The sequence below is a fragment of the Triturus cristatus genome, chromosome 11 (assembly GCF_964204655.1).
Source record: "Triturus cristatus chromosome 11, aTriCri1.1, whole genome shotgun sequence".
Lineage (NCBI taxonomy): Eukaryota > Metazoa > Chordata > Amphibia > Caudata > Salamandridae > Triturus > Triturus cristatus.
The window spans coordinates 283,337,828-283,359,849 of NC_140594.1; the positions used below are offsets into that span (position 1 = coordinate 283,337,828).

At 45.1% G+C, this 22,022-nt stretch overlaps 1 protein-coding gene across 1 annotated transcript in view; it reads right to left on the reverse strand.

The window, feature by feature from the left end:
* Positions 1–22,022, reverse strand: part of HORMAD2 (HORMA domain containing 2) — a 693,976-nt gene that overhangs the window by 669,756 nt on the left and 2,198 nt on the right. The window contains exons 2-3 of the mRNA XM_085633816.1: positions 17,908–17,978; positions 16,144–17,761 (exon numbers count right to left, since the gene is read on the reverse strand). Coding sequence (XP_085489942.1) covers positions 16,144–16,194 — 51 coding nt within the window. The 5' untranslated portion in view covers positions 16,195–17,761; positions 17,908–17,978. The remainder of the gene's footprint in view (positions 1–16,143; positions 17,762–17,907; positions 17,979–22,022) is intronic.

Sequence of the window (22,022 nt, forward strand, 5' to 3'; positions counted from 1 at the left end):
CCTCTTCCCACAGAAGAGGCAGACAGCTTTTAACAGTACGCTGGAATGCTTACTTTTTATTACCAAGTGATGTAAAGCAGATGCTTTAGCCTTAGAATGTTTGTGACATTTCCTATTCATGCCTCAGCACCTTTCTTTGCACTTTGCAGGCATTATCAAATAGATTTTTTCAACGTAATCTATTTGGTCATTATGATCAAATTCTAAATGTTGTAATAAACATTGAACGTTACAAATAAAGGTAATATACAAGAGCTATGCTATATTTTACTACTAAACAGGCAGTCACAAGTGTAGTTAACTTGCAGACAACAGGGTCATGATTTGAATGATGCAGCAGGTGCAGTAGAACCGAGCTCAAAAGTTGTCAGAACTACTCTAAACACAGAATATTGCTATATTTGACTACTAAACAGGCAGTCACAATTGTAGTTACTTTGTAGTTAAAAGGGACATGATTTGAATGGTGCAACAGGTGCAGTGGCACCAGGCCAAAAGCTCTAGGGAGCCTACTAAACCCAGATTACTTAAAACATTTTAAACTAAACAGCCACTCACAAGTGCAGTTACCTTGCAGACAACATGGTCATGATTTCAATGGTGCAACATGTGCAGTAACACCAGGACCAAAAGCAAAAGGCACCCCACGAAACCCCTTAAATTGCTATATTTTACTACTAAACAGGCAGTCAAAGAGCAGTTACTTTGCAGACAACAGGGGCATGAGTTGAATGGTGCAGCAAGTGCAGTGGTACCAGACCCAAAAGTTGTCAGAACTCCTCTAAACACCTAAAATTGCTATATTTACTACAATACAGGAAGTCACAATTGCAGTTACCTTGTACTTAAAAGAGGTTTGATTTAAATGGTGCAGCAGGTGCAGTGGCACCGGGGCCAAAAGTTGTCATAACTCCACTAAACATCAAATATTGCTATATTTTACTACAAAACAGGCATTCACAAGTGCAGTTATCTTGCAGGCAACAGGGTCATGATTTCAATAGTCCAGCAGGTGCAGTGGCACCCAGACCAAGAGCTCCAGGCACTCCACTAAACACCGATTATTGCTACATTTTACAACTAAACAGACAATCACAAGTGCAGTTATCTTTCAGGCACTACGGTCATAATTTGAATGGTGCAGCAGGTGTGATTGATGAGATCGAAGGCTCTGCAACCTTCAGATCCTTCAAGGTCTTTGGAGTGGTTTGCCAGTCAATCACAACATTTGTTACTGTTCCAGTTTGGTCCTTTCAGTTACTGACTGAAACCCAGTCAATGACTGAAAGGGCCTCACTAGAACAGCAACAAATGTGGTCAAGTATATATGACCACACCACAGCTCTAGCTCTAGCTCAGTGCAAAAATAACTCTGGGTTCAGCCAGTAACATAACAGACCTATTTGAAAAGTGCATGGTCACCCCTTGTGAGACTTGGCGCTACTGACAGATAACAGATGTTTGTTACCCAACTCAATAGTACTCATTATATAGACATCAGAAGGAACAAAGGCTGAATGGCCTGCTTGAGTTGAACTTATTGTCAAACAGATATGCATGGAGTGAATCCTTTAGTCCACTGAGCGACTAGACCTAAAAATTAAGAAGCACTCCCCAGGGATCCAAAAACGTTTATCACAGTAGTCTAAAATGCTGAAGGAGTGCTTCTGGCGGGCAAATGCGTTATTGGCTTTACAGTGCAAGGTAACAAGTTTCCTGGCCCACAGCCATATGTTCCAGTTCAGGGTGTCACTGAAAGCTACAGAGAGCAGTTACAATCTAGAATTGGCACTAAATACGGGGTCTCCGCCCTTTTCAGTAGTAAGAGCTACTTGTGTTCAGTGAAATTCATTTCAAGCGACTATTGTTATTAGTGCCATACAGACCAGAAAAGATTATATTAGTGGTGATCCTATGCAAGATTACCAGCCATGATCACCTCAGAGCAGGATTACCAACAATAATGCAAACAAGGCTCTGTCTATTTTGAAAACCTCTACAAGGGTGATATATAACAGCAACATCTGCAATGCCCCTGGCACTAGGGTTATAATGCCATGATAATATCATTCATTAATAACTTTATTCGGAGGCATAAAACATCCATAAAAGCATCAGACAGTACAAGCAAACATCAAAATACAATTCATAGCATAAAACAAAAGAATATACACAAAAGTACAGTGTGAAAAACACACAGTAGGGTTACCAAATAGCAGCAAAGTTTCAGGCAACATGGGCATACATACAAGTCCTACCAAAATATTTTAAGGAGACCCAATATGTAATTCCATTCCAATAGCTACTATAAATATAAAAAACCACTCTACGTCGATTAATATTAAAAAAAAAAAACATATACAATCTATTTCAAATATCACGGTATATCAATAGTGCAAAAGTTAGTGTGCAGCTATTAGAGGGATAGAAAAGATAAAAAACAAAGTACGCTCCTATTTGTATAGATTAATTCAGCAATTGTGGGTTCGCCATGCATTTCATCGTATCTGGTCCTAAGGTGCCTAAATCTAATTCACTTATAATGACATAAAAAGTACAATGAATTGCACATACAATAATTGTGTAGTTTAGGAATGTAAAACACATTACCCAGATCCATAGAGGGCTGGCACACTATGCCCAATTCTATACAGGGGCGGGTAAGATATTCTTTCTGGCATTGAGAACAGCTCATAGGAAGAATGACCTTCCACAACAAATCGCTAAAGTAGGCAATGATTGCAGATATAAATATGCAGGGAAACATTAAAACGTAGTGGTCTAATGATCGGTAAGATGTAACGTTTCATCAGTTGACTATAAGGTTTACAAAAAAGAACCACATGCATAGTGTTCTGGGACATTGCATGGTCACACGGACAATTAACCAAGCTAACTGACCAATTGTTCATTTTTGGAAAGCTGGTTACTCGATGAAATTTGTCCAGTCTTAAGCGGGTCAAAGCAAACCTCTGCCTTGCATTTAGTACAGCTTTAAGATAAGGTTGCATATTAAAAGTGTTTAAAATCAGCAGATTTTTTAAAACATTAGACTTAGGAACTTCAGTTATCAATCTGAGATTTTCCAGGTGTGTCATGCCTTCATTTTTTCACAGTACTTCTACTAATAAGATCTAATGTTTCGGGCTACTCAAAGTATTCGGGGTGGCCCATATCGCAAAAAAAACATTGGACATAGGCCGGCCACGAAATACGCAAGTATAAGCTTGACTTGAGACAGTCCCCGATTACAGCTCGATTTAGGCCTGTGTGATCTGAAGTCATAACTTTATACCACAGTAACATTTGTTGCAGCTTTATTAGGTCTGTAAAAAATGGGGCTCCCAGTTCGGCTTGGCATACATATACTAAGATGCTTTTAGGGGTACCAAGAAGATACCTAAGGAACTTGTGTTCTACCAGTTGTATGTCTGAGCATTTTTTGTGCGCCACACACCCGCCCCGTAATGTCCTATACTGAGACATTTAGCGTTGTATATCGTCATCATCTCCGCGGTGGATTAGAACCCAGTCATCTTGCAAAACATCTTAGAGCCATGCAAGCTTTGCTAAATTGTAGCTTCCTATTGGCAATAGCCTTGTTCCATAAACCATCTTCATTGAATAAAATCCCCAGAAAGGAAAAAGTATTCGTAAAGCCAATATTGGTGCAGTTTATTTTTATATCTCTGCATATCGTGGTATTCCTCCCACATTTAATTATAAACGTTTTTGTATGATTAACTAAAAGGCCGAGGTCCAGCATATATTCAACACAATTTGAAAGCAAGGTCTGAAGGGCCAGTGGCTTACAAGCCACAAGAATGGCATCATCAGCATAGAGGAGGGCCAGGACAGGGCGCGTTCCTACTTGTGGGAGATCTTTGGAGGATGCCACAAGTGCCTCGCCCACACGGTTTATGTATACTGAAAACAGGAAAGAGACCAGGATGGACCCCTGTCTCACCCCCCTCTCTACCCTAAAGGCTTCGGTGCATTCTCCCCTGGTGCTGCATCTGACTCCAGCTTTACAACCAGAGTATAAGTCCCTCAGAAGGCTGATAATCGGTGCTTCCACCCCCATGTCTTTCTTTTTCGGCGATAATTTAGCATGTATAACGCAATCAAAGGCCGAAGAGAGATCGACAAACGCTAAATAGATGTTCCCCTTTTTAATATTGACATATTTTCCTATTAGCATGTTTAAATTAAAACTCTGCTCAACTGTCCCAATCCCAGGGCGGAAACTGTATTGCAGCTCTGATATAATATTGTGTGATTCCGCCCAATCGTTCAGTCTATTCAGGATTATACGACCCGCAATCTTGACTAAAGAATCGAGCAGGGAAATTGGCTGATATCATTCTGGGTTTAGGCGGTCTCTTTTTTATAAATAGGTACAATAATTGATTCGCCCCATGATGGCAAGAAACCAGCTGAACAGCATGCCCTCAATACTAAAGTCAAGAGGGGCCCCATAAAGCGAGGTTATCTTTGCATAAATCTACAGGGATTGCATCTGGTCCTGGGGCTTTTCGGCCTTTACTTGCCTGTATTGCATTATTAACTTCCTCCAGGCTAAAAGGGGCAATGAAGGCAGTTTTAGAGAAGTCTATGGATTCATTAAGACTATATCCATGCTCTGATGCTAATACTGTAGTAGGCAGAGAATAAATATACTAACAAATTCCTTTATCCATTCTTCCTCCAATATAGCCAGCTCAATCCTAGGGACCTCATCTATTCTCAGTGGTGAGGAGTTAATTACCCACCAAAAGGCTCTGTTGTCATTACTGATACTCGCTTCATGTAGGGATTTCCTGGCCATATCCTTTAGCCGTAATTTTCTTCGCTTCACAGCCTGCTTATAATCAGCTCTACAGGAACGAACTTCAATGGTGCACCCAGGAGACTTATGTAGTGCCTCCTTTAGACGTCTAAGGGTCTTAGTACATGACGTATCATACCAGCCTTTCTCTTCCTGTTTTACTTTCTCTCTGGCAACAAAAAGGCTCTCCTTTACACCGTGTAATAGAGAAGAACGCCTTAATAATACCATTAGGGGAGACCTGATGGGCTTTTCCTGTGTGGTTACTATCAGGATGCAACATTTTACAGTACAATTTGGAACTGCCCAGAGGTACATCCCATATGGGAGGGGGCAAAGAGACATATACAAGATCTACTGGGGAAGGGACTCACCCTCACACCACGACTGGGCCTTCTCAATATATGGGAACAGACCGACCTCACGGAGGTGGAACAGCAACTGACCACACTGGGCTATACTTTAGTCAAACGAGAGATTGCCAAAAAATGGGGAGTGGCGGATAAGCCTTTTCATCGAATGTGGGCAAAAGAGGTCGACAAATGTAGGATAGCCGAAAAAAAAGGTGTTTAAAGCAAGAGGATGTCCAAAGAAGTGGGATAGAAAATGGGGCAAATGGAATTTATATAGAGGCGAACTATGTGTTTCCCAAATGGTGGAAATGGAGTTGCAGCGTAATGATGGGTGGCCTCCGGGGATACCATGACTGCACCTGATTCATCCTTTTTATGGTTCAATGCACTGTATTTCCTGCTGAACTATTGCTCAAGTACTGTATGTGACTTTTATAATGTGAAACTAATAAAAATCTATTTAAAAAAAAAATAATAATAAGACCATTAGGTGTGGTGGTGACATTTAGACACGTCTCAAAGGCTTCCCTTTTACTGGCTATCAATCGTCTGAGGAATCCCTCCGGGACAATCTGTGTCCAACCATTAAGACTTGCTAACTCAATTTCTTCCGCCTGTAGGGTTGTTTTACTATGCCCCTGCTTGAGGAATAGTACTGGTGATAACTGTAAACTCAAAGGAAAATGATCACTTAATGAAATCGAGTGAGTGTTGAAATTAAATACATGGGCAGCACACCTACTAGAGAATAAAACATGATTTATAATGCTATGGGTATTTTTCCGATTGAAAGTGTTCTTACGTAGAGCGTAAGGGAAAGACATTTCGTTAGCAAATGTCATATCAAACTTAAATATTAATTTGTTGATCTTTTCCCCATATGAATTATGGTTAAAATGAGATTGAACAAAGTCTTCTGTGTTTATCATTCCACATATTTTACCTGTCAATGTATTGCAAGGGTGTGTGTTAAAATCATCCCCCCATAAAATTATCATATACTTGCTGCTGTCTGTGATAATGTGCTCCAAATCATCATTCAGTTTCTGCAGGGTAACTATTATTTCTCTTGTGGTGGCATTATTATAAAAAATTATTGCTAACCTAGCAGGGCCCATCAAGTCACATACTATTAATTGATAATAAGAGCTGTGTGTCACCATGGCGATATTGATGAATTGTAAACTATTAGATACATAAGTGCATAAGCCCCCCTTTGATCTGCCATGCCTCGACGGAATGGCGGAAGTAAAGTATGTTCTATACCAGTGCATGTGGCTATGCTCCGTGAGCCATGTCTCTTGTAAACAAATAATTTGGTAACCGACTACAAACTCTAGCCATTCTGAGTTCTGTCTTTTACTCCACAGACCTGCCATATTCCAAAACGTAAATCCAAGTAGTTCAGAATTGACTTGAGTGTAATTATGTTTATCATTGTTAATCGAGGCACCTGGCGTGTTACAAGTAGCTGGTTAGGGAGATGTTTCTTGGGTCAGCGTAATTCCCTCTCTCAATGATTGGGAGGTGTTTCCTTTCTCAGTGCGTTCTGTAAAGGAAGTTATCATAGTGTCTTCCTCACTGTTTATAGAAGCATCCCCATTAAGTCAATCCAGCCCATCCAGATTTGACAGGTAATGGAAGCGATTATAAGTTGGTACCAAATAGTCTAAGTTCGCCATTGGTCTCCGATCGAGTCTAGTCTGCGGTATATTACCATTGATTACATTTACAGGTTGATAGAAGTAACCTGGGGGGGAAGAAATAGTGCTTGTGGAGACATTGGTGGCCCCAGTCCTGCTCAAAAAAGTCTCCACCAGCCGTGGCGGTTTAAAAGACAGAACTACACAATAACCATTTAGGGGGTTTTTCCTTTCCCCATCCACTTGGCTCTCCTTGCCATCTGTAAGTCATTAAATAGATGTTCAGTTACACCTGATCTTACGCCCAACCAATTTAGGGACTGGTTTCTCAATGAAATTCAGTTCTCCATACTATTAGTAGATAAGGGGGGAACATTAACCAGGACTATCACATATCATATGGGGTGACACCTGGTGGGAGATCCAAACAATCGGGTATATGTTCCATAGATACTCTGGGATAGTCATCAGTAGCTAGAGTGGCTGCATCAGATCCAGGGTGTCTGCCGCCACTCACCGTGGCGCAAGGTATAACTGATTTCAAACTCTCCCCTCTCCTCATTCTACCATTTTGGGTGCACGCATAGCTAGGGGGATATACCATTGATCCTACTGATGTAATGTTGTTAGTTACAATCTTGGTCGGGTCTCGTTTGTGGGTGGACAAGTTGTGTTTTGTAGTGCATTTGGGATTTGACCATTTACAATTGTGTTCAAAAGGTCCAGACAGAGTTAACACCGCCATGGATAGGCGACCCCCCAGAGGCCCCTGTAGCGCTAGTTCGAAACTTAAAGATTTTGTAGATACGGTCGGCCTCACAGATACCTGGAGAGCGAAATTCCCACACGACAGGCAGTATACCTTTCACTCAGGGGTGCACAACAGTGAGTCGCGGATCGATCACATGTTTACCCAGATGCTGGGATTGGAACGGGTAGCGGAGGTGACACACTTGCCCAGGGGAATCTCGGACCACTCCCCAATCATGCTCACATACTCATCAGACATCCCGAGAAGGCGCAGACTCTACCCAATCTACCCACATTATTTAGCGATTAAAGAGATCAAGAAAACGTTGGTCACCACCACGAAACAATACTTTAGTGAGAATGAGCGCACGGTGGAGTCGCCAACGGCGCTCTGGGAAGCCTATAAGGCGGTCCTGCGAGGCCAGGCCATTTCCTCAATATCGCACCACAAGAAGCGCCAGAGCCAACAACTCCACGCGCTAGAGGAGAACATGCAAAGGGCAGAGGTGGACTACGCCGCCGACGCTACAGAGGCGGCAACGCATGGGCTACAGCTGGCGCAACAAGAATACAAGACATTTGTATGGGAGGAGGCGAAATCTAGACTACAGACCACAAGACACACAGTATACGAGCAGGGGGACAAAGCGGGAAAGCTACTGGCCTGGTTAGATAAGAAAGACAAAGCTGGTAGGTGGATAGCAGAGCTGGCCGCACCAAACGGCGCGCCAATCACAGACCCCCAGGACATTGTAGAGGAGCTCGCGGCACATTATGAACGCATCTACACACCAACCGCAACGGCCCCTATGGAAGAAAACAGAGCCTTCCTGCACGACATTCAAATGCCAAAGTTGGCTCACACGGCAGTGCAGGCGCTTGAGGCGGACATCACGCTGGAAGAAACGACTCAGGCCATACTCGCACTCCACACGGGCAAGGCTCTGGGGCCTAATGGTATCCCGGTGGAGCTCTTCCGACACCTGATTACGGTCTTAACGCCCCACCTCTTGAACATGTATAATGACAGCTTGGAAAGGGGGAAGCTTCCCAGAGACCAGCGCTTGGCCACGATAGTAGCAATACACAAGCCCGGGAAACCGCCAACCAGTTGCATGTCTTTTAAAATTGTCTACTGTGTTTTTAAAGTTTACCGCGTACTGTCTTCTGCTCTACTTACTTCATCGGTGTCCCCTAGTCCGCCGCGGCTTGTGTCGTTTGAGCGGCGGGGCAGACACGGAGCTTACATATCCTCACTTCCGGTGAGAGAGGAAGGTAGCGCTCCATGCTTGTGCGGTCCCGCCCACTCCCCACTTAAATTCGAGTGCGCAGAGCGGACGCGCGCAAACAGATTGTTCCCACCACGAATCCACGTAGGTGCCTAGCAGAACTGATGTAGCGTGTTACTTTTAAAATTGTCTACTGTGTTTTTAAAGTTTACAGCGTACTGTCTTCTGCCCTACTTACTTCATCGGTGTCCCCCAGTCCGCCGCGGCTTGTGTCGTTTGAGCGGCGGGGCAGACACGGAGCTTACATATCCTCACTTCCGGTGAGAGAGGAAGGTAGCGCTCCAAGCTTGTGCGGTCCCGCCCACTCCCCACTTAAATTCGAGTGCGCAGAGCGGACGCGCGCAGCGGGCGCGCCAGCGGCGCGCCGAGGGCAAGCCCGTCTGCGCCCGTCCGCACCTGACCGCCGCCAGACGCCAGGACCCCTGCCCGTTTACCCTTTTCCATGGCTCTTATTAAATACTCCCGCCGGGATCTACTGGCCATGAACACCAGCAGCCCAGCCACAAGCATTGCAGGTCATGCCTCCTTTTCCTCCAGTAACAAAGTACCGATCCGACTATCGTCTCGGGGAAGACACCCTGTAAACGCACTTACTACCAGTAAACCCCCACCCGTCACACCGATGTACCTTTCTTGTTTATACTGCAATGTTCGATCCCTCCCCAAACACGCTCTCGAAATCTGGTCACTCTTAGACTCTGATAAGCCCGACCTTCTCTTTATCACAGAAACCTGGCTATCAGAGTCCTCACTACCAGATATTGCGACTGCCCTTCCCCAGGAGTATAAAATCTCAAGATTGGATAGGCCAGATAAAAGAGGTGGCGGAATCGCCATCGTATACAGAGCCAACATCAAGCTTCACCTAGTCAACTCACTTGCCGCTGAATGGGGTGAAATCTGTACTTTTACGGTAACACTCGGGAACAAAGAAGCCTGGAAAGGAGCCCTCCTCTACAGACCTCCAATAACTAAAACTAATTTCGTAAATAAACTTACCGAAACTATCGCCTCACATGCTCTATCCTCGACTAACTTCTTCCTATTAGGCGATTTTAACCATCACACTGAACTTGCACAAGACCCTCACACCGTGGAGCTCATCACCAGTATGAATGCGTTAGGCCTAGACCAGTTAGTAACTGGCCCCACCCATTCTGCCGGGCACACCCTAGATCTCCTTTTCACCAACTCCAACAAAATAACGATTGACTGTTCTGTACCCGTCCTTTGGTCAGATCATTTTAAAATCCATTTCCAGATCCAACTTACCTCACCTACGCCCCAACCAAGTAAAGACCCCATCATGAGTAGACCTTGGAATAAGATCAACTCTGAAGCATTTTCCTCCCATTTTTCCCCCCCTCCCACGGAATTGCTCAATGATCCTAACCTGGCAGCCATCAACTTAGATCAAGCTATCACTACTACTCTCGATATAATCGCCCCCAACAAACTTAAGAGATGTCCTAATAAATTGTCCCCGTGGTTTACTGCCAAACTGAAGACCATGAAACTGGCTGTAAGAGCCCACGAACGCAAGTGGCGCCACACTAAAGACCCTAGTGACAGATCTCACTATAAAAAACTTCACCACCAATATATGAGCGACATAGCCCTAGCCAAAAAAGCCTACTTGGGGAATAGGATAGACCAGGCTGCAAACTCGCACAAAGAACTCTATAAAATAGTCAAAGAGTTCTCCAACCCCTTAACCTGCCAACCCGTCACTAATGTGTCCCGGGAATGGGCTGACACCATTTCGTCTTTTTTTTTCAATAAAATAAATGATATTTACAAATCATTTATCAACTTCAATGCTGCTACTCCATCTCCTGATCCACCTATCAATATATCCCTGCCTGTCCCCATCACTATCCTTAGCCAATTTCACCCATTCACGGATGAAGAAGTCACTAATACCCTGAACAGAATTAAGTCTGGCTCCCCTGCTGATCCAGCTTCTTCTCTCATCCTATCTAAAATTGCGCCTATCTTGATACCTCACTAAAATTTTTAATCTCTCACTTTCTCACACAACGGTCCCTTCACACTGGAAAGAAGCCATCGTCAGACCCATCCTGAAGAAGCCCTCTGCCGATCCTTCCCTTCCTATGAATTACAGGCCTATTTCTCTGCTCCCGCTGTTTGGCAAGATCATGGAATCCCTAATTAATACCCAACTCATTAAACACCTTGAGTCTAATAAAATTCTAGACCCATCCCAGTCTGGATTCAGGGCATTCCACAGCACCGAAACAGCCCTACTAGAAACAGTCGATAACATCAGGTTAGCATTGGATGCTAAACAATCTGCCATTTTAATATTGCTTGATCTGTCTGCAGCCTTCGACACCATCTCACACAGCATTCTGTTAGAACGGCTGACAGAGGCTGGTGTCGAGGGCTCAGCCTTGGCTTGGATCAAAAGCTATCTGACTGGACGTACCTCAAAGGTTCAGATTGGCAAATTTTCATCTGCTAATCAGGAAGTAGATAAAGGTGTGCCCCAGGGCTCTATCTTGAGCCCCACGCTTTTTAACCTTTATGTCTCTCCCTTTGCAAGATTAATTAAAGCCTACGGATTTGAGACCGTGTCTTATGCTGACGACACTCAAATCCTGATCACCCTGGGACCTAACGCCACCGACATCAAATTGAGATTGCAAAAATGCATGCTAGCAGTAAAGGACTGGATGACAGAGAACTATCTTCTACTCAATGCATCTAAGACGGAGATTGTGCTTTTTGGTAATGCTCACAAGCATTGGTCCGACGAATGGTGGCCAGCACCGCTGGGTGCCTGTCCTCCTCCCAAACCAGCAGCCCACAATTTGGGGATAATGCTAGACAACAAGCTTACCTTGGCAGACCATATTAATAACATCTCTCATACCAGCTTCGGACTCCTGCGCAACCTAAAGAAAATCTTTAAGTGGATTCCTCTGTCCTCCCGCTTACCTTTAATCCAGGGACTAATTATCAGTCGCCTGGACTATGGCAATGCTCTTTTTGCCTCTATTAATGAGAACCTCCTGAATAAACTACAGGTTCTTCAAAATACAGTAGCCAGAATGGCCCTTGATCTACCCGCCCGTACCTCCTCTGCCCCCTGTCTGAAGACGCTTCACTGGCTCCCCATTAAGAAACGTATTAAGTTTAAAATGTGCTGCCTAGTCCATAAATCTCTGAATGGCAATGGCCCAGTCTACCTAGCAAACAAACTGACGAACTACCGCCCTGCCAGAACACTAAGATCTTCCAGCCTTCACCTCTTAGCGGTCCCCAAAGTACGAACCGTCAGAAATGGAGATAGATCCTTCTCCAAAATTGCCCCAGAAAGCTGGAATACTCTTCCTCTACACATAAGACTTGAACCCAGCCATCAGAGATTCCGCAAACTTCTGAAAACATGGCTATTTTAATTCTGCATGTCTGCTACCTCACCATCTGAACATCTGTCGGCGCTATGAGACCTTCGGGTGATATACGCGCCTTACAAAAACCAACACATAGACAGACATAGACATGTCCTACCGGCCCATATCCCTGATCAACGCAGAGGCGAAGATACTAGCCAAAGTGCTAGCGAGGCGGCTCTAGCCTTGTCTGGGGTCGGTGGTTCACCCGGACCAATCGAGGTTTCTGCCGCATCGGAACACGGCGCTGAACCTGAGGCGAGTGAATAGTGTCATGGCGCGCAAACCCCTCATCCAAGAGGACGCCATAATTCTCTCCCTGGACGCGCAAATGGCGTTCGATATGGTGGAATGGCCGTTTTTATTCGCGGTACTTCACCACTTAGGTTTCGGTCCCAAATTCATAAAATGGGTGGAACTGCTGTACACAAAACCCATGGCGCAGGTTGTGGCTAATGGGAGGATCTCGGGCACCTTCCCTCTGGCTAAGGGGACTCGGCAGGGCTGTCCATTATCCCCTCTTCTATTCGCACTAGTGTTAGAACCCTTGGCGGCGTGGATACGACAAGACCAGGTAATCCGTGGGCTTAAATGGGCGCTGGGGTGGGAAGACAGAATATCACTCTACGCGGACGACATACTCCTTTATCCGGCCCGATCACTCAATTGCCTCATGGATATTTGTGTGGCGTTCGGCCGGGTCTCAGGGTATACCATAAACTGGGGAAAATCACATATTTATATACTCTCAGGCGATAGGCCCCGACTCCCACGTAACTGTGCTGCTAAAATAGTGACTGAGGGATTCATGTATCTGGGCATCTACATCACGGCGCAGGAACCCCGCTTCATAGCTGAAAACCTTAAAAAACCACTGGAGCGTCTACGCAGGGATGTGCAGTGCTGGCGGTCTCTACCGCTCACCCTATTGGGCAGGGCAGCCCTCTTTAAAATGATGGCGCTCCCGAGGTTTCTGTACGCCCTACAAAATACACCATTCCCGGTAGCCCCAGCATATTTTCGGGAAGTGAATAGTGAACTCAGTAAGCTGCTGTGGGATGGCAAGGCGACACGTATAGCGATGCACAAACTAGTGAAAGGTTGGTATGATGGAGGGATAGCACTCCCACACATTAAGCTGTATTACTGGGCCTCACACCTGATGGTAATCAACCAATGGCTTCATGCTGATCAGGGAGACCCGGCCTACCGTATGGATAGACATCTACTGGGGGCGGATAACCTTATGGGAATACTTTATAATAGGACTCAACACAAGCATCTTATAGGCCCTACAGCACATACAATTAAGATCTGGCACGCAGTACAGAAGGAGATGCGATGGGAAGGAGTCATCACGCAGGCGACGCCACTCTGGGACACCAATAAACTGGGCAGGCTACGGAACACGAAGGGGTTTAAACAATGGGATTTGATCGGTATCTCAAAGGTAGGGGATGTGTGGAAAAAGGGGAGCCCCGTCCCATTTGAGCATTTGCAGCGGAGCTATGGGATGGCGGACACTGAGGCGTTTCGCTACTTACAGATAAGGCATGCCCTTACGGCGCTTATACCACAAGGCACAAAACTTCCAGAGTCCACACCCCTTGAGGATAGGCTCCTTACTGATCATATGACGAAGAAGGCTATCTCACTCACATATAAAAAACTCGTAAACAACCAACCAGACCCGACACAAGCCCTCAAAACTAAATGGGAGGCCGACGTGGGGGAGCTGGATGAGACTGATTGGCAGGACGCGCTGGCATCGCCACGAGAAGTGGCGATATCATCCAGATTTAAATTAATACAACTTAAGATACTACACCGTACCTATTATACCAGGACACTACTACATAAACTACACAGAGCCGACACACCACTTTGCGTCAGACAGTGTGGAGAGCCAGGCACGTTCTGGCCCATATTATGGCAATGTGTACACATCCAGAAATATTGGAAAGCAGTCATGCGTACAATTGCGCAAGTCACAGGGGCAACATTAGTCCCTGAACCCAGGGGGTGCATCTTGAATATCTGGGAAGAAGCGGATATTACGCAGACAGTGCAAACATGGGTAGCGTTGGGGATGGCTTTGGCGAAAAGAGACATTGCGCAACAGTGGGGAGCCAGGCAGGCTCCGACCCTCCAAAAATGGTGTAATGGTATGGACGACCTAATGGTGACGGAGAAATCGGTCTATGTGCACAGAAGATGCCCCAAAAAATGGACTAAGATATGGGGGAAGTGGAATGACTATCGAGGGAACATTTGTGAACCCCCGCAGGATGAATCCCTATCAGATGACTCAGACTAACTGGGGGTGTATGGGGTGGCATGACACGAGATGTTTGACACAGTGGAGGAGGAGGGTGTTGGGGTCCTGAGGAGACAGAATGGGACCTTTGGCGCTCGGCAGCGGCTGACACGAGCAAACTGTGATGTACTTGATAATGCGCGCTATGGTATTGCAGTATTGGTTACAAATGGAAATGTTAATAAAAAGAGTTTAAAAAAAAAAAAAAGGTCCAGACAGGAATTAGTTCTTGTTTCTACTTCAAGGCTGTATAATTCCTAAAGGCCGACACCCAGGACAAATTGTTTGGGGTTAAGGGCAACAAGTGTTCATGCGCATTTTGTCCTTGGGACGAGTAGGCCCAACCTCCTGCAGCACAAACCCTTTGGCTGCCAGTTTGCAATACCACATTATGGATCAGAGAAGGGCACTGTCTGCAGTTAAGGTAATATTTGTGTTCATATGTTAATGCTGTTCAAACTTGTAGTAATGGTTCATTTATTGAAAGCCTTTATTATTAGGGTGAGCGCTATAGGTAAATGTTGTAAGCTCTGACTGCGCTACTGACAGTGGTTCCATATAAAAATGTCTACACACGTTTTCAAAGTTTAGCAATATGAGGCTATATATAATGCTCCCAGAAAGCTCTCTGATTTGAAACCAGGTAAAAAACATTTTGCTAAACTACTGTAAAATTTCAGGTATCGTTTCTTTGCAGCCTTATTTAGTAACATGTGTCGATGCATGCCAGTATTTCCCAAAAATATTCATAATGGAAAATCAGTGTAACCAGTTTCAATAATATTATGGGAAACAAGCACTGGCAAGGCCAGTAGGTCTGAAATTGGTGGTCAGCTTTTTAGCTTTGTCAATGTGTATATTGTTTTGGCATGGTTTTTGTAAAACCATATTGGTGTGGTAGCTGCTAGGCCCTAAACATTATAACAAACACTGGCAAAAGCAAAAATTGCTTTTGGTCTCAAAAAGCCCACACTGCCACAGTAGTTACTGGCACTGAACAAAAGTTCTTTGTGTGCCGATATTCTCCTTATGACAGAGAAGAATGCCGCCACTAACAGTGAAGCCAGCCGATACAGAGAGAGAGACAGAATTTTAATAAACACAAAAGGTCATGGTCAACGCCACACCAAATTAGGGGCCTAATTATTAAAGAAAGTCTCCAAAGTGCACCCATGGTATATGTCCTTGCATTAAGTGCAGCTATACAACTTTCGTGAAATCCCAAGAATTTACAGAAGTAGGACATGAAATAGTACTCCTAGAAAATATTTGTGAACTGCATTTTAGCATGAGCAAATATGCATGTGCACTAGATACTCTAAGAGGGGCGCAAGAACCTTTCACTTGATTGTGGTGTTATGAACTCTATCCTACTGGAGATCGGTCTCCTCTCGCCCCTGTTGAAATCGAGGAAAACCTGTTTTTAAAAAATGTTTTCCTTTACCAGGTCTTCAGATTGTTGGTATCCAGCGCCGAGAATCTCCACTTGGAGTGTATGTTGCACTTTATAACCAAACCCATAAATCAATAAATATTGAAGTTACCTTGCTGGATTTCTGTTTTTTCACCCGGTGGGGGAGCTGAGCTGTGGCCATTTTTATTTAATAAGCAAGCAAGCTTTTCAACACTGCTTTGACCTGAAACGAGAAACAGGAGGATAGACTGATTTGCTGTAAAATACATTTTCTGAATTGCCACCTTTTCCAATCTAATTGGGAGGTACTGAGGCAAACTCGAGAGTACAATCTTATACACAGAAACAGAGGAAAGGGTTGTGATCTTATTATAAACAAAAGGTTTACAATAGGGAAGAACTATCTCAAAAAGCCTATATAATTAAAATAGTTTTGCTTCTTGTGCCCAACTAGCAGCACTGTTCAACTGCATTAAAGGTTCCCAACTCATTGCTTCCTGGAGTTTAAAAAAAAAAAATGTAGTTTAGGTTTCAAGGATTCATACATTTGTGTCCCACTAAAGCGGTATATTCATATAAAAAAAGAGAAGACATGTTGGATGAATATTGATTTAAGCATACTTGCAGATAAAAGTGGTGGCAATCATTTTAAATGCATAGAATACAAACACCTTTACCACAAACAAGAACAATTGCACCTGTCTCCATTTTAAAATAGTTGAGTTACATTAATATTACTCTTCTTGCATTCACCACGTACTAGTCAGCATATATCTTATGTAAAAGTGGGAGGGTCTTCTCTCATACACACACTACTAGTAAGTAAGTTTTAGTTTGCGCGGTTAATTAATACTATTGCAAAAGTAAAAACAGCTTATAAAGAAACCAGTGAGTCTTAAAAAACACTTCCACTATGCGAAAAAACAGATTAAACATAGTTGTAGTGTTATATACAGATAAAAGCAATTATTATAATACTGAGTTTCATCTCTGCCACCTGCTATGATTGCTCTACTGTCTTTTATGCAAAGGGAGCAAAACATTAGTTCAATATACAATCTTGCTAGACAGCTAGAACTTGACAGCAATACAGAGAAGCTAGATAAACAATTTTGTCAATACTACTGTGCTTGCTTTCGTTCAAGAGTGTAGTTCAAAGATCAATAAGAGCTGTATGTACAATAGTAGCTGGTGGGTAATACAACTATCAGCAAGACGCTGGGACCTTTCCCAACTATGTTAACAAGAACGCAGGATGAAAACAAAGTCAATATGCGCTGTACTTGCAAGGTACAAAAGTGAGAGAGATAAAGTGCATTCTTCCAATGAATAATAAAAACCGTGCCTGACCTCAGTCCTGGGTGAATTTTGTATAAAGGCCTGCATACCTCCGGGGTAAGAGCGCCATCAGTACATGGAGGCAGCTACCACACCAAGCAATTGGGCATAAAGCCCTTGGCATATATCACACACAAGAGCCACGCGGACAGAAACTTTATTTTAGCTACCCAATGACAGGATTAAAAGCACCAAAAAGCTGAATGATGCAGCTGTCAAAATTCAAAACAGGTGCATCCGGAGGATCAACATGTTTCAGCCATCAGCGACCTATAAGAGTATCTTGGCCTTCGAAAGGATTCCAAGGGATAAAAACAGCTACTGCGAAAGGTGTGAAAAACAATGAGTAACAATAGATGGTGTACACTGAACCAAAAGTTAATGTGTTGAGTGAAGTACTCCGCTACAACCTGCAATGGGAAGAGAAGAGACAAATAAAACTAGTGTCAAAATTAAAAGGGTGTCACAAGCCAAGTACAATCAATTTGAACAGAAGTAGTGTCAAGTATAGCAACTATTGCAACTGTCTTGAGGGCAATAGCAGAGTGGCACTTACCAAATATGGTCTCAAAAGTTACCGCAACTGTCCGGGGCTAATTTAGCCAAAGGTACAAACGCTACCCCCACCTAGAAAGGAGAATGGGGGTGGTCAATAAGTGAGTATGATAGAAATAAAGATAAACAGGGTGCATGCAGAACAGACATTACACATGAGCAAGTTATGAAGAGAAACGGACATGAACAGTCTTTGACTAGAGAGAGTCAGCAGTTCTCTGTGTTATTTGTATTATGTGCTGACCCGAGTATGCCAAATAATGAGAAAGCTTGTAAGAATATGTCAAGCTCTTGATACTACACGTGAGCAAGTTATGGAAAGAATCCGGACATGGACATTCTTTTTTTTTTAATTTATTTATTTTTATAACAATTTTTATTAGAAAATAAAACAGCAGCAGCGAAGATAGTACATAGGCAGTTCAGCTGTATATACATACATTCAAGTACAAGTAAAGTGTGCATTATCATTCTGGAGCATCAACAGTAGCATCGAGCAGTATGATGGTCAGTATAGAGGGTACACTTATGTCCACAGGTCTGGGAGTCACCACTTCTGCAAATTTTTGTCGGCACGGAGAATTATGTCGTCACCTCTGTGTCCGCCTCCTCCAGTATTGCATTTCTCTCCCAAGTTCCACCGTGGGAGAGATACAGATATCCCCCCTATATTTATGCCAGCGCCCCCACTTTTGATCCCACTTTCGAGGGCAGCTTCTACCTTTATATACAGTTTTCTCCGCTACCATAGCATGGTCAATGTCATTAGCCCAATCCCGCACCCGTGGTACAGTATCCACCCCCCACGTCTGGGCAATATTTCTTTTCGCGATGCTCGATCCCATGGTGGCCCATGATTGTTCGGTTTGGGTGAGGTCTGTTGCCTCCCAGATATTGAGGAGGCATAGGCGGGAGATGGAGTAATGGGTTTATCACAAGATCTAGTCATTTGTCGGGTCACATCTACCCAGTATCGCTGTATGTGGGGGCATTCCCATATAATGTGTATGAATGTGCCTAATTGATTGCAATGTCGAAGACAATTTGTGTCTGGTCTCCTGCCCAATTTAAAGAGCAATTTAGCATCAAAATATACACGGTGTAGAATCTTAAGCTGGACAAGCCGGAGTCGCATCGGGATGGCTACCTCGCGGGGGGAAGCTAGCGCTTCGATCCAGTCCTCGTCATTGATAGCACCCATGTCCGCCTCCCAATTAGCACGTAGTTTTAGCATTGGGTCGGGCTGGTTGTTGATAAGTTTCGTGTATGTTAAGGAGACAGCCTTTCTGTCCATTGGATCCAGCAACAACCTGTCTTCCAGAGGAGAAGATTCTGGGAGGGAGGTGTCAGTAGGAAGGGCGGAGTCTATGGCATGGCTAATCTGAAAATACCGGAAGTGCTCTGATGGTGCAAGCTGATATTTGAGCTGGAGTTCTGCGAAGGAGGCCTTCTTGTCCTTAATCCACATATTCCCCACCGTGGAAATGCCGATCGTGTCCCACTTATTAAATCCTGCACAGGCATTGAGGCGTCCCAGGATGTCGGGCTCACACAGGGGGGTGGCCTTTGTTAGGTGCCCACGCCATCCCATCCGCCGTTGGACCCCATGCCACACATCAACTGTATGGGCCGTAGGGCCGGTCAAACCTAGTTTCTTGGGGTTAGAATATAGCGCTCTATTGTAGCCTCCCTTCCCAATTAACCACAGTTCAGTTCGGAAGCTGGGGTCGGAATGGGATCCAAACACCCATTTGTTAATGGCAATTAATTGAGACGCCTGGTAATACAGGCGCATGTTTGGCAACCCGATGCCTCCATCGTACCAACCCATAGTGAGCTTATGTATGGCTATCCGCTTTCTAACTGCTGAATCGATCTGCGTAAAGTAGGAATCAGGGACCGGGAAAGGGGTATTTTGCAGGGCATAAAGAAAGCGTGGCAGGGCGAGCATCTTGATTAAAGGTGCCCTGCCCAGAAGGGTGAGGGGCAGCGTCTTCCAGTGGGTGACATCAGATTTAAATCTCTGCAACGGACCCAACAGATTCCGTTCACAGAACGCTGCCTCGTCAGTTGTTATAAAGATGCCGAGGTATCGAAAACCCTGGACCGCTACAGGGATGGTATAACCTTGAGGGCTCTGCGGTGGATCACCCCAAAAGGGAATACATCTGGGATTTGGACCAGTTTATCTGGTAACCGGAGTGAGCCCCGGAAATATGGAAAATGTGGAGAACGCGGCAAAGAGAGCACGCCGGCAAAGTGAGATAAAGTAAAATGTCATCCGCGTATAGCGATATGTGCTCTTCGTGTTCGTCCGCCCTGTCTTGTGCCCCGACCTAGGGGAAAGGAGCCTGAACGATGGTTGTTCACTGAGACGTGGGCGATGGGAAGGTTGTAAAATAATCTGATCCACCCAATCAACTCAGGCCCGAGGCCAATGCGAGCCAGAAAAGCGAATAGATAGTCCCATGCCACGGTGTCGAATGCCATTCTTGCGTCAAGCGCGAGCAAGATCGCTTCCTCCTCTATAGTCGCCACACGACCCAGTGCGCCATGGACACGCCATAAGTTACGTGCCGTGTTGCGACCTGGCATGAACCCCGACTGGTCCGGGTGAATCAAGTCAGCGAGATACGGAAGTAGTCGGTTAGCCAACAGTTTGGCCAAGATTTTGGCCTCCACTGTTATCAGAGAGATAGGCCGGTAGGATGTGCACTCGTCCTCTGGTTTGCCGGGTTTGCGGATAACCACAATAGTGGCCTCGCGGATATCGACTGGGAGGAGACTAGTCTCATAGCATTCATTGTACATATTCAGTAAGTGGGGAGCGAGCTTCGTCGCCATGGGTTTCATGAGTTCGATCGGAAGCCCATTGGGGCCCATCGCCTTACCGGCCCGGATGTCTTGAATTGCTTCCCGAATCTCTTCAACGGAAAGATCGACCTCTAAAGCCTCCCTATCTTGTGGGGAGACAGTTGATACCTCAATAGTAGCGAGGAGTTCTGCCGCCCATGGTGCTTGTGAATCCCGTGGCATTTTGTAAGTTTGTTCATAGTAGTTGGCAAACGTCTCTGCGATGCCCTGAGGGTCAGTGATCAGGACGTCATCCCACTTCTAAAGCATTGAGTCACCTAGAGGTCCATATCAACCCTCGCAAAGTGTCCCACGACACCCACCTCATCAATAACACTATACTAACATTTTCATCCTGATCGCGAACTGCCTAATATGCTAAACGAACATGTGCAACAGCAGCATAGGCATTATAGTTATGCGCTAAGGTGTCCCCTCAAGACCAGGCGACCCACCCGACCCAGGTATCAGGCATCCTCCCCGGCATCCCCCCCATCACTGTTATTTGTGCAGAGTCACGTTTGGGAGATCATGGCACCACGACCATGGGTTCAGAGGAGAACATTGCCAATCTCACACCATCTTACCAACCACAGAATCAGCGCCCTCCGTGTGTCCCTGAGAGTCAGAGTCAGAATGCGGAGGGGATCTTCTCTGTTGGTGCCAGTCAGCGTTGACATCCGCTGCCGAGAACGTCTTTTTGACTTTTTTTTTCGACCGTGCGCCATCCATCGAGCCAGTCCCAAGCTTCCTCTGGTCGGGTGAAAAACCAGGATTTACCATTTGCTTCCACACGGAGCTTGGCGGGGAACATCATTGCGTACTTGACTTCCTGATCACGTAGAGCCCTTTTTACCTCCCGGAAACTCCTTCGTTGCTTCTGAACTCTCATCGTGAAGTCTGGGAAAAACATGATTTTGCTGTTCTCCAAGATAAGTGGCGGGGCCGCCCTTGCCGTCTGCAGAATGACATCACGGTCTCGAAAATTGAAGACCCTTGCCAGTAGTGGTCTAGTAGGTGCTCCAGGCTCCAGGCGCCCCCCGGGTACTCGGTGAGCTCTCTCAATCGTGAAGCATTTTGAAAGTCCTCTGGGTTGGAGATGTTTGAGGACCAGTTCCTCCACAAAGAGGTCTGCCGCCTGCCCCTCCGCGCGTTCCAGCACACCAATAATGCGAACATTGTTCCATCGCATGCGACCCTCGTAGTCGTCCAGCTGCAGGGCCATTGCCTCGTGGGAGGAGCGGAGGTCTTTGATTTCTTTCC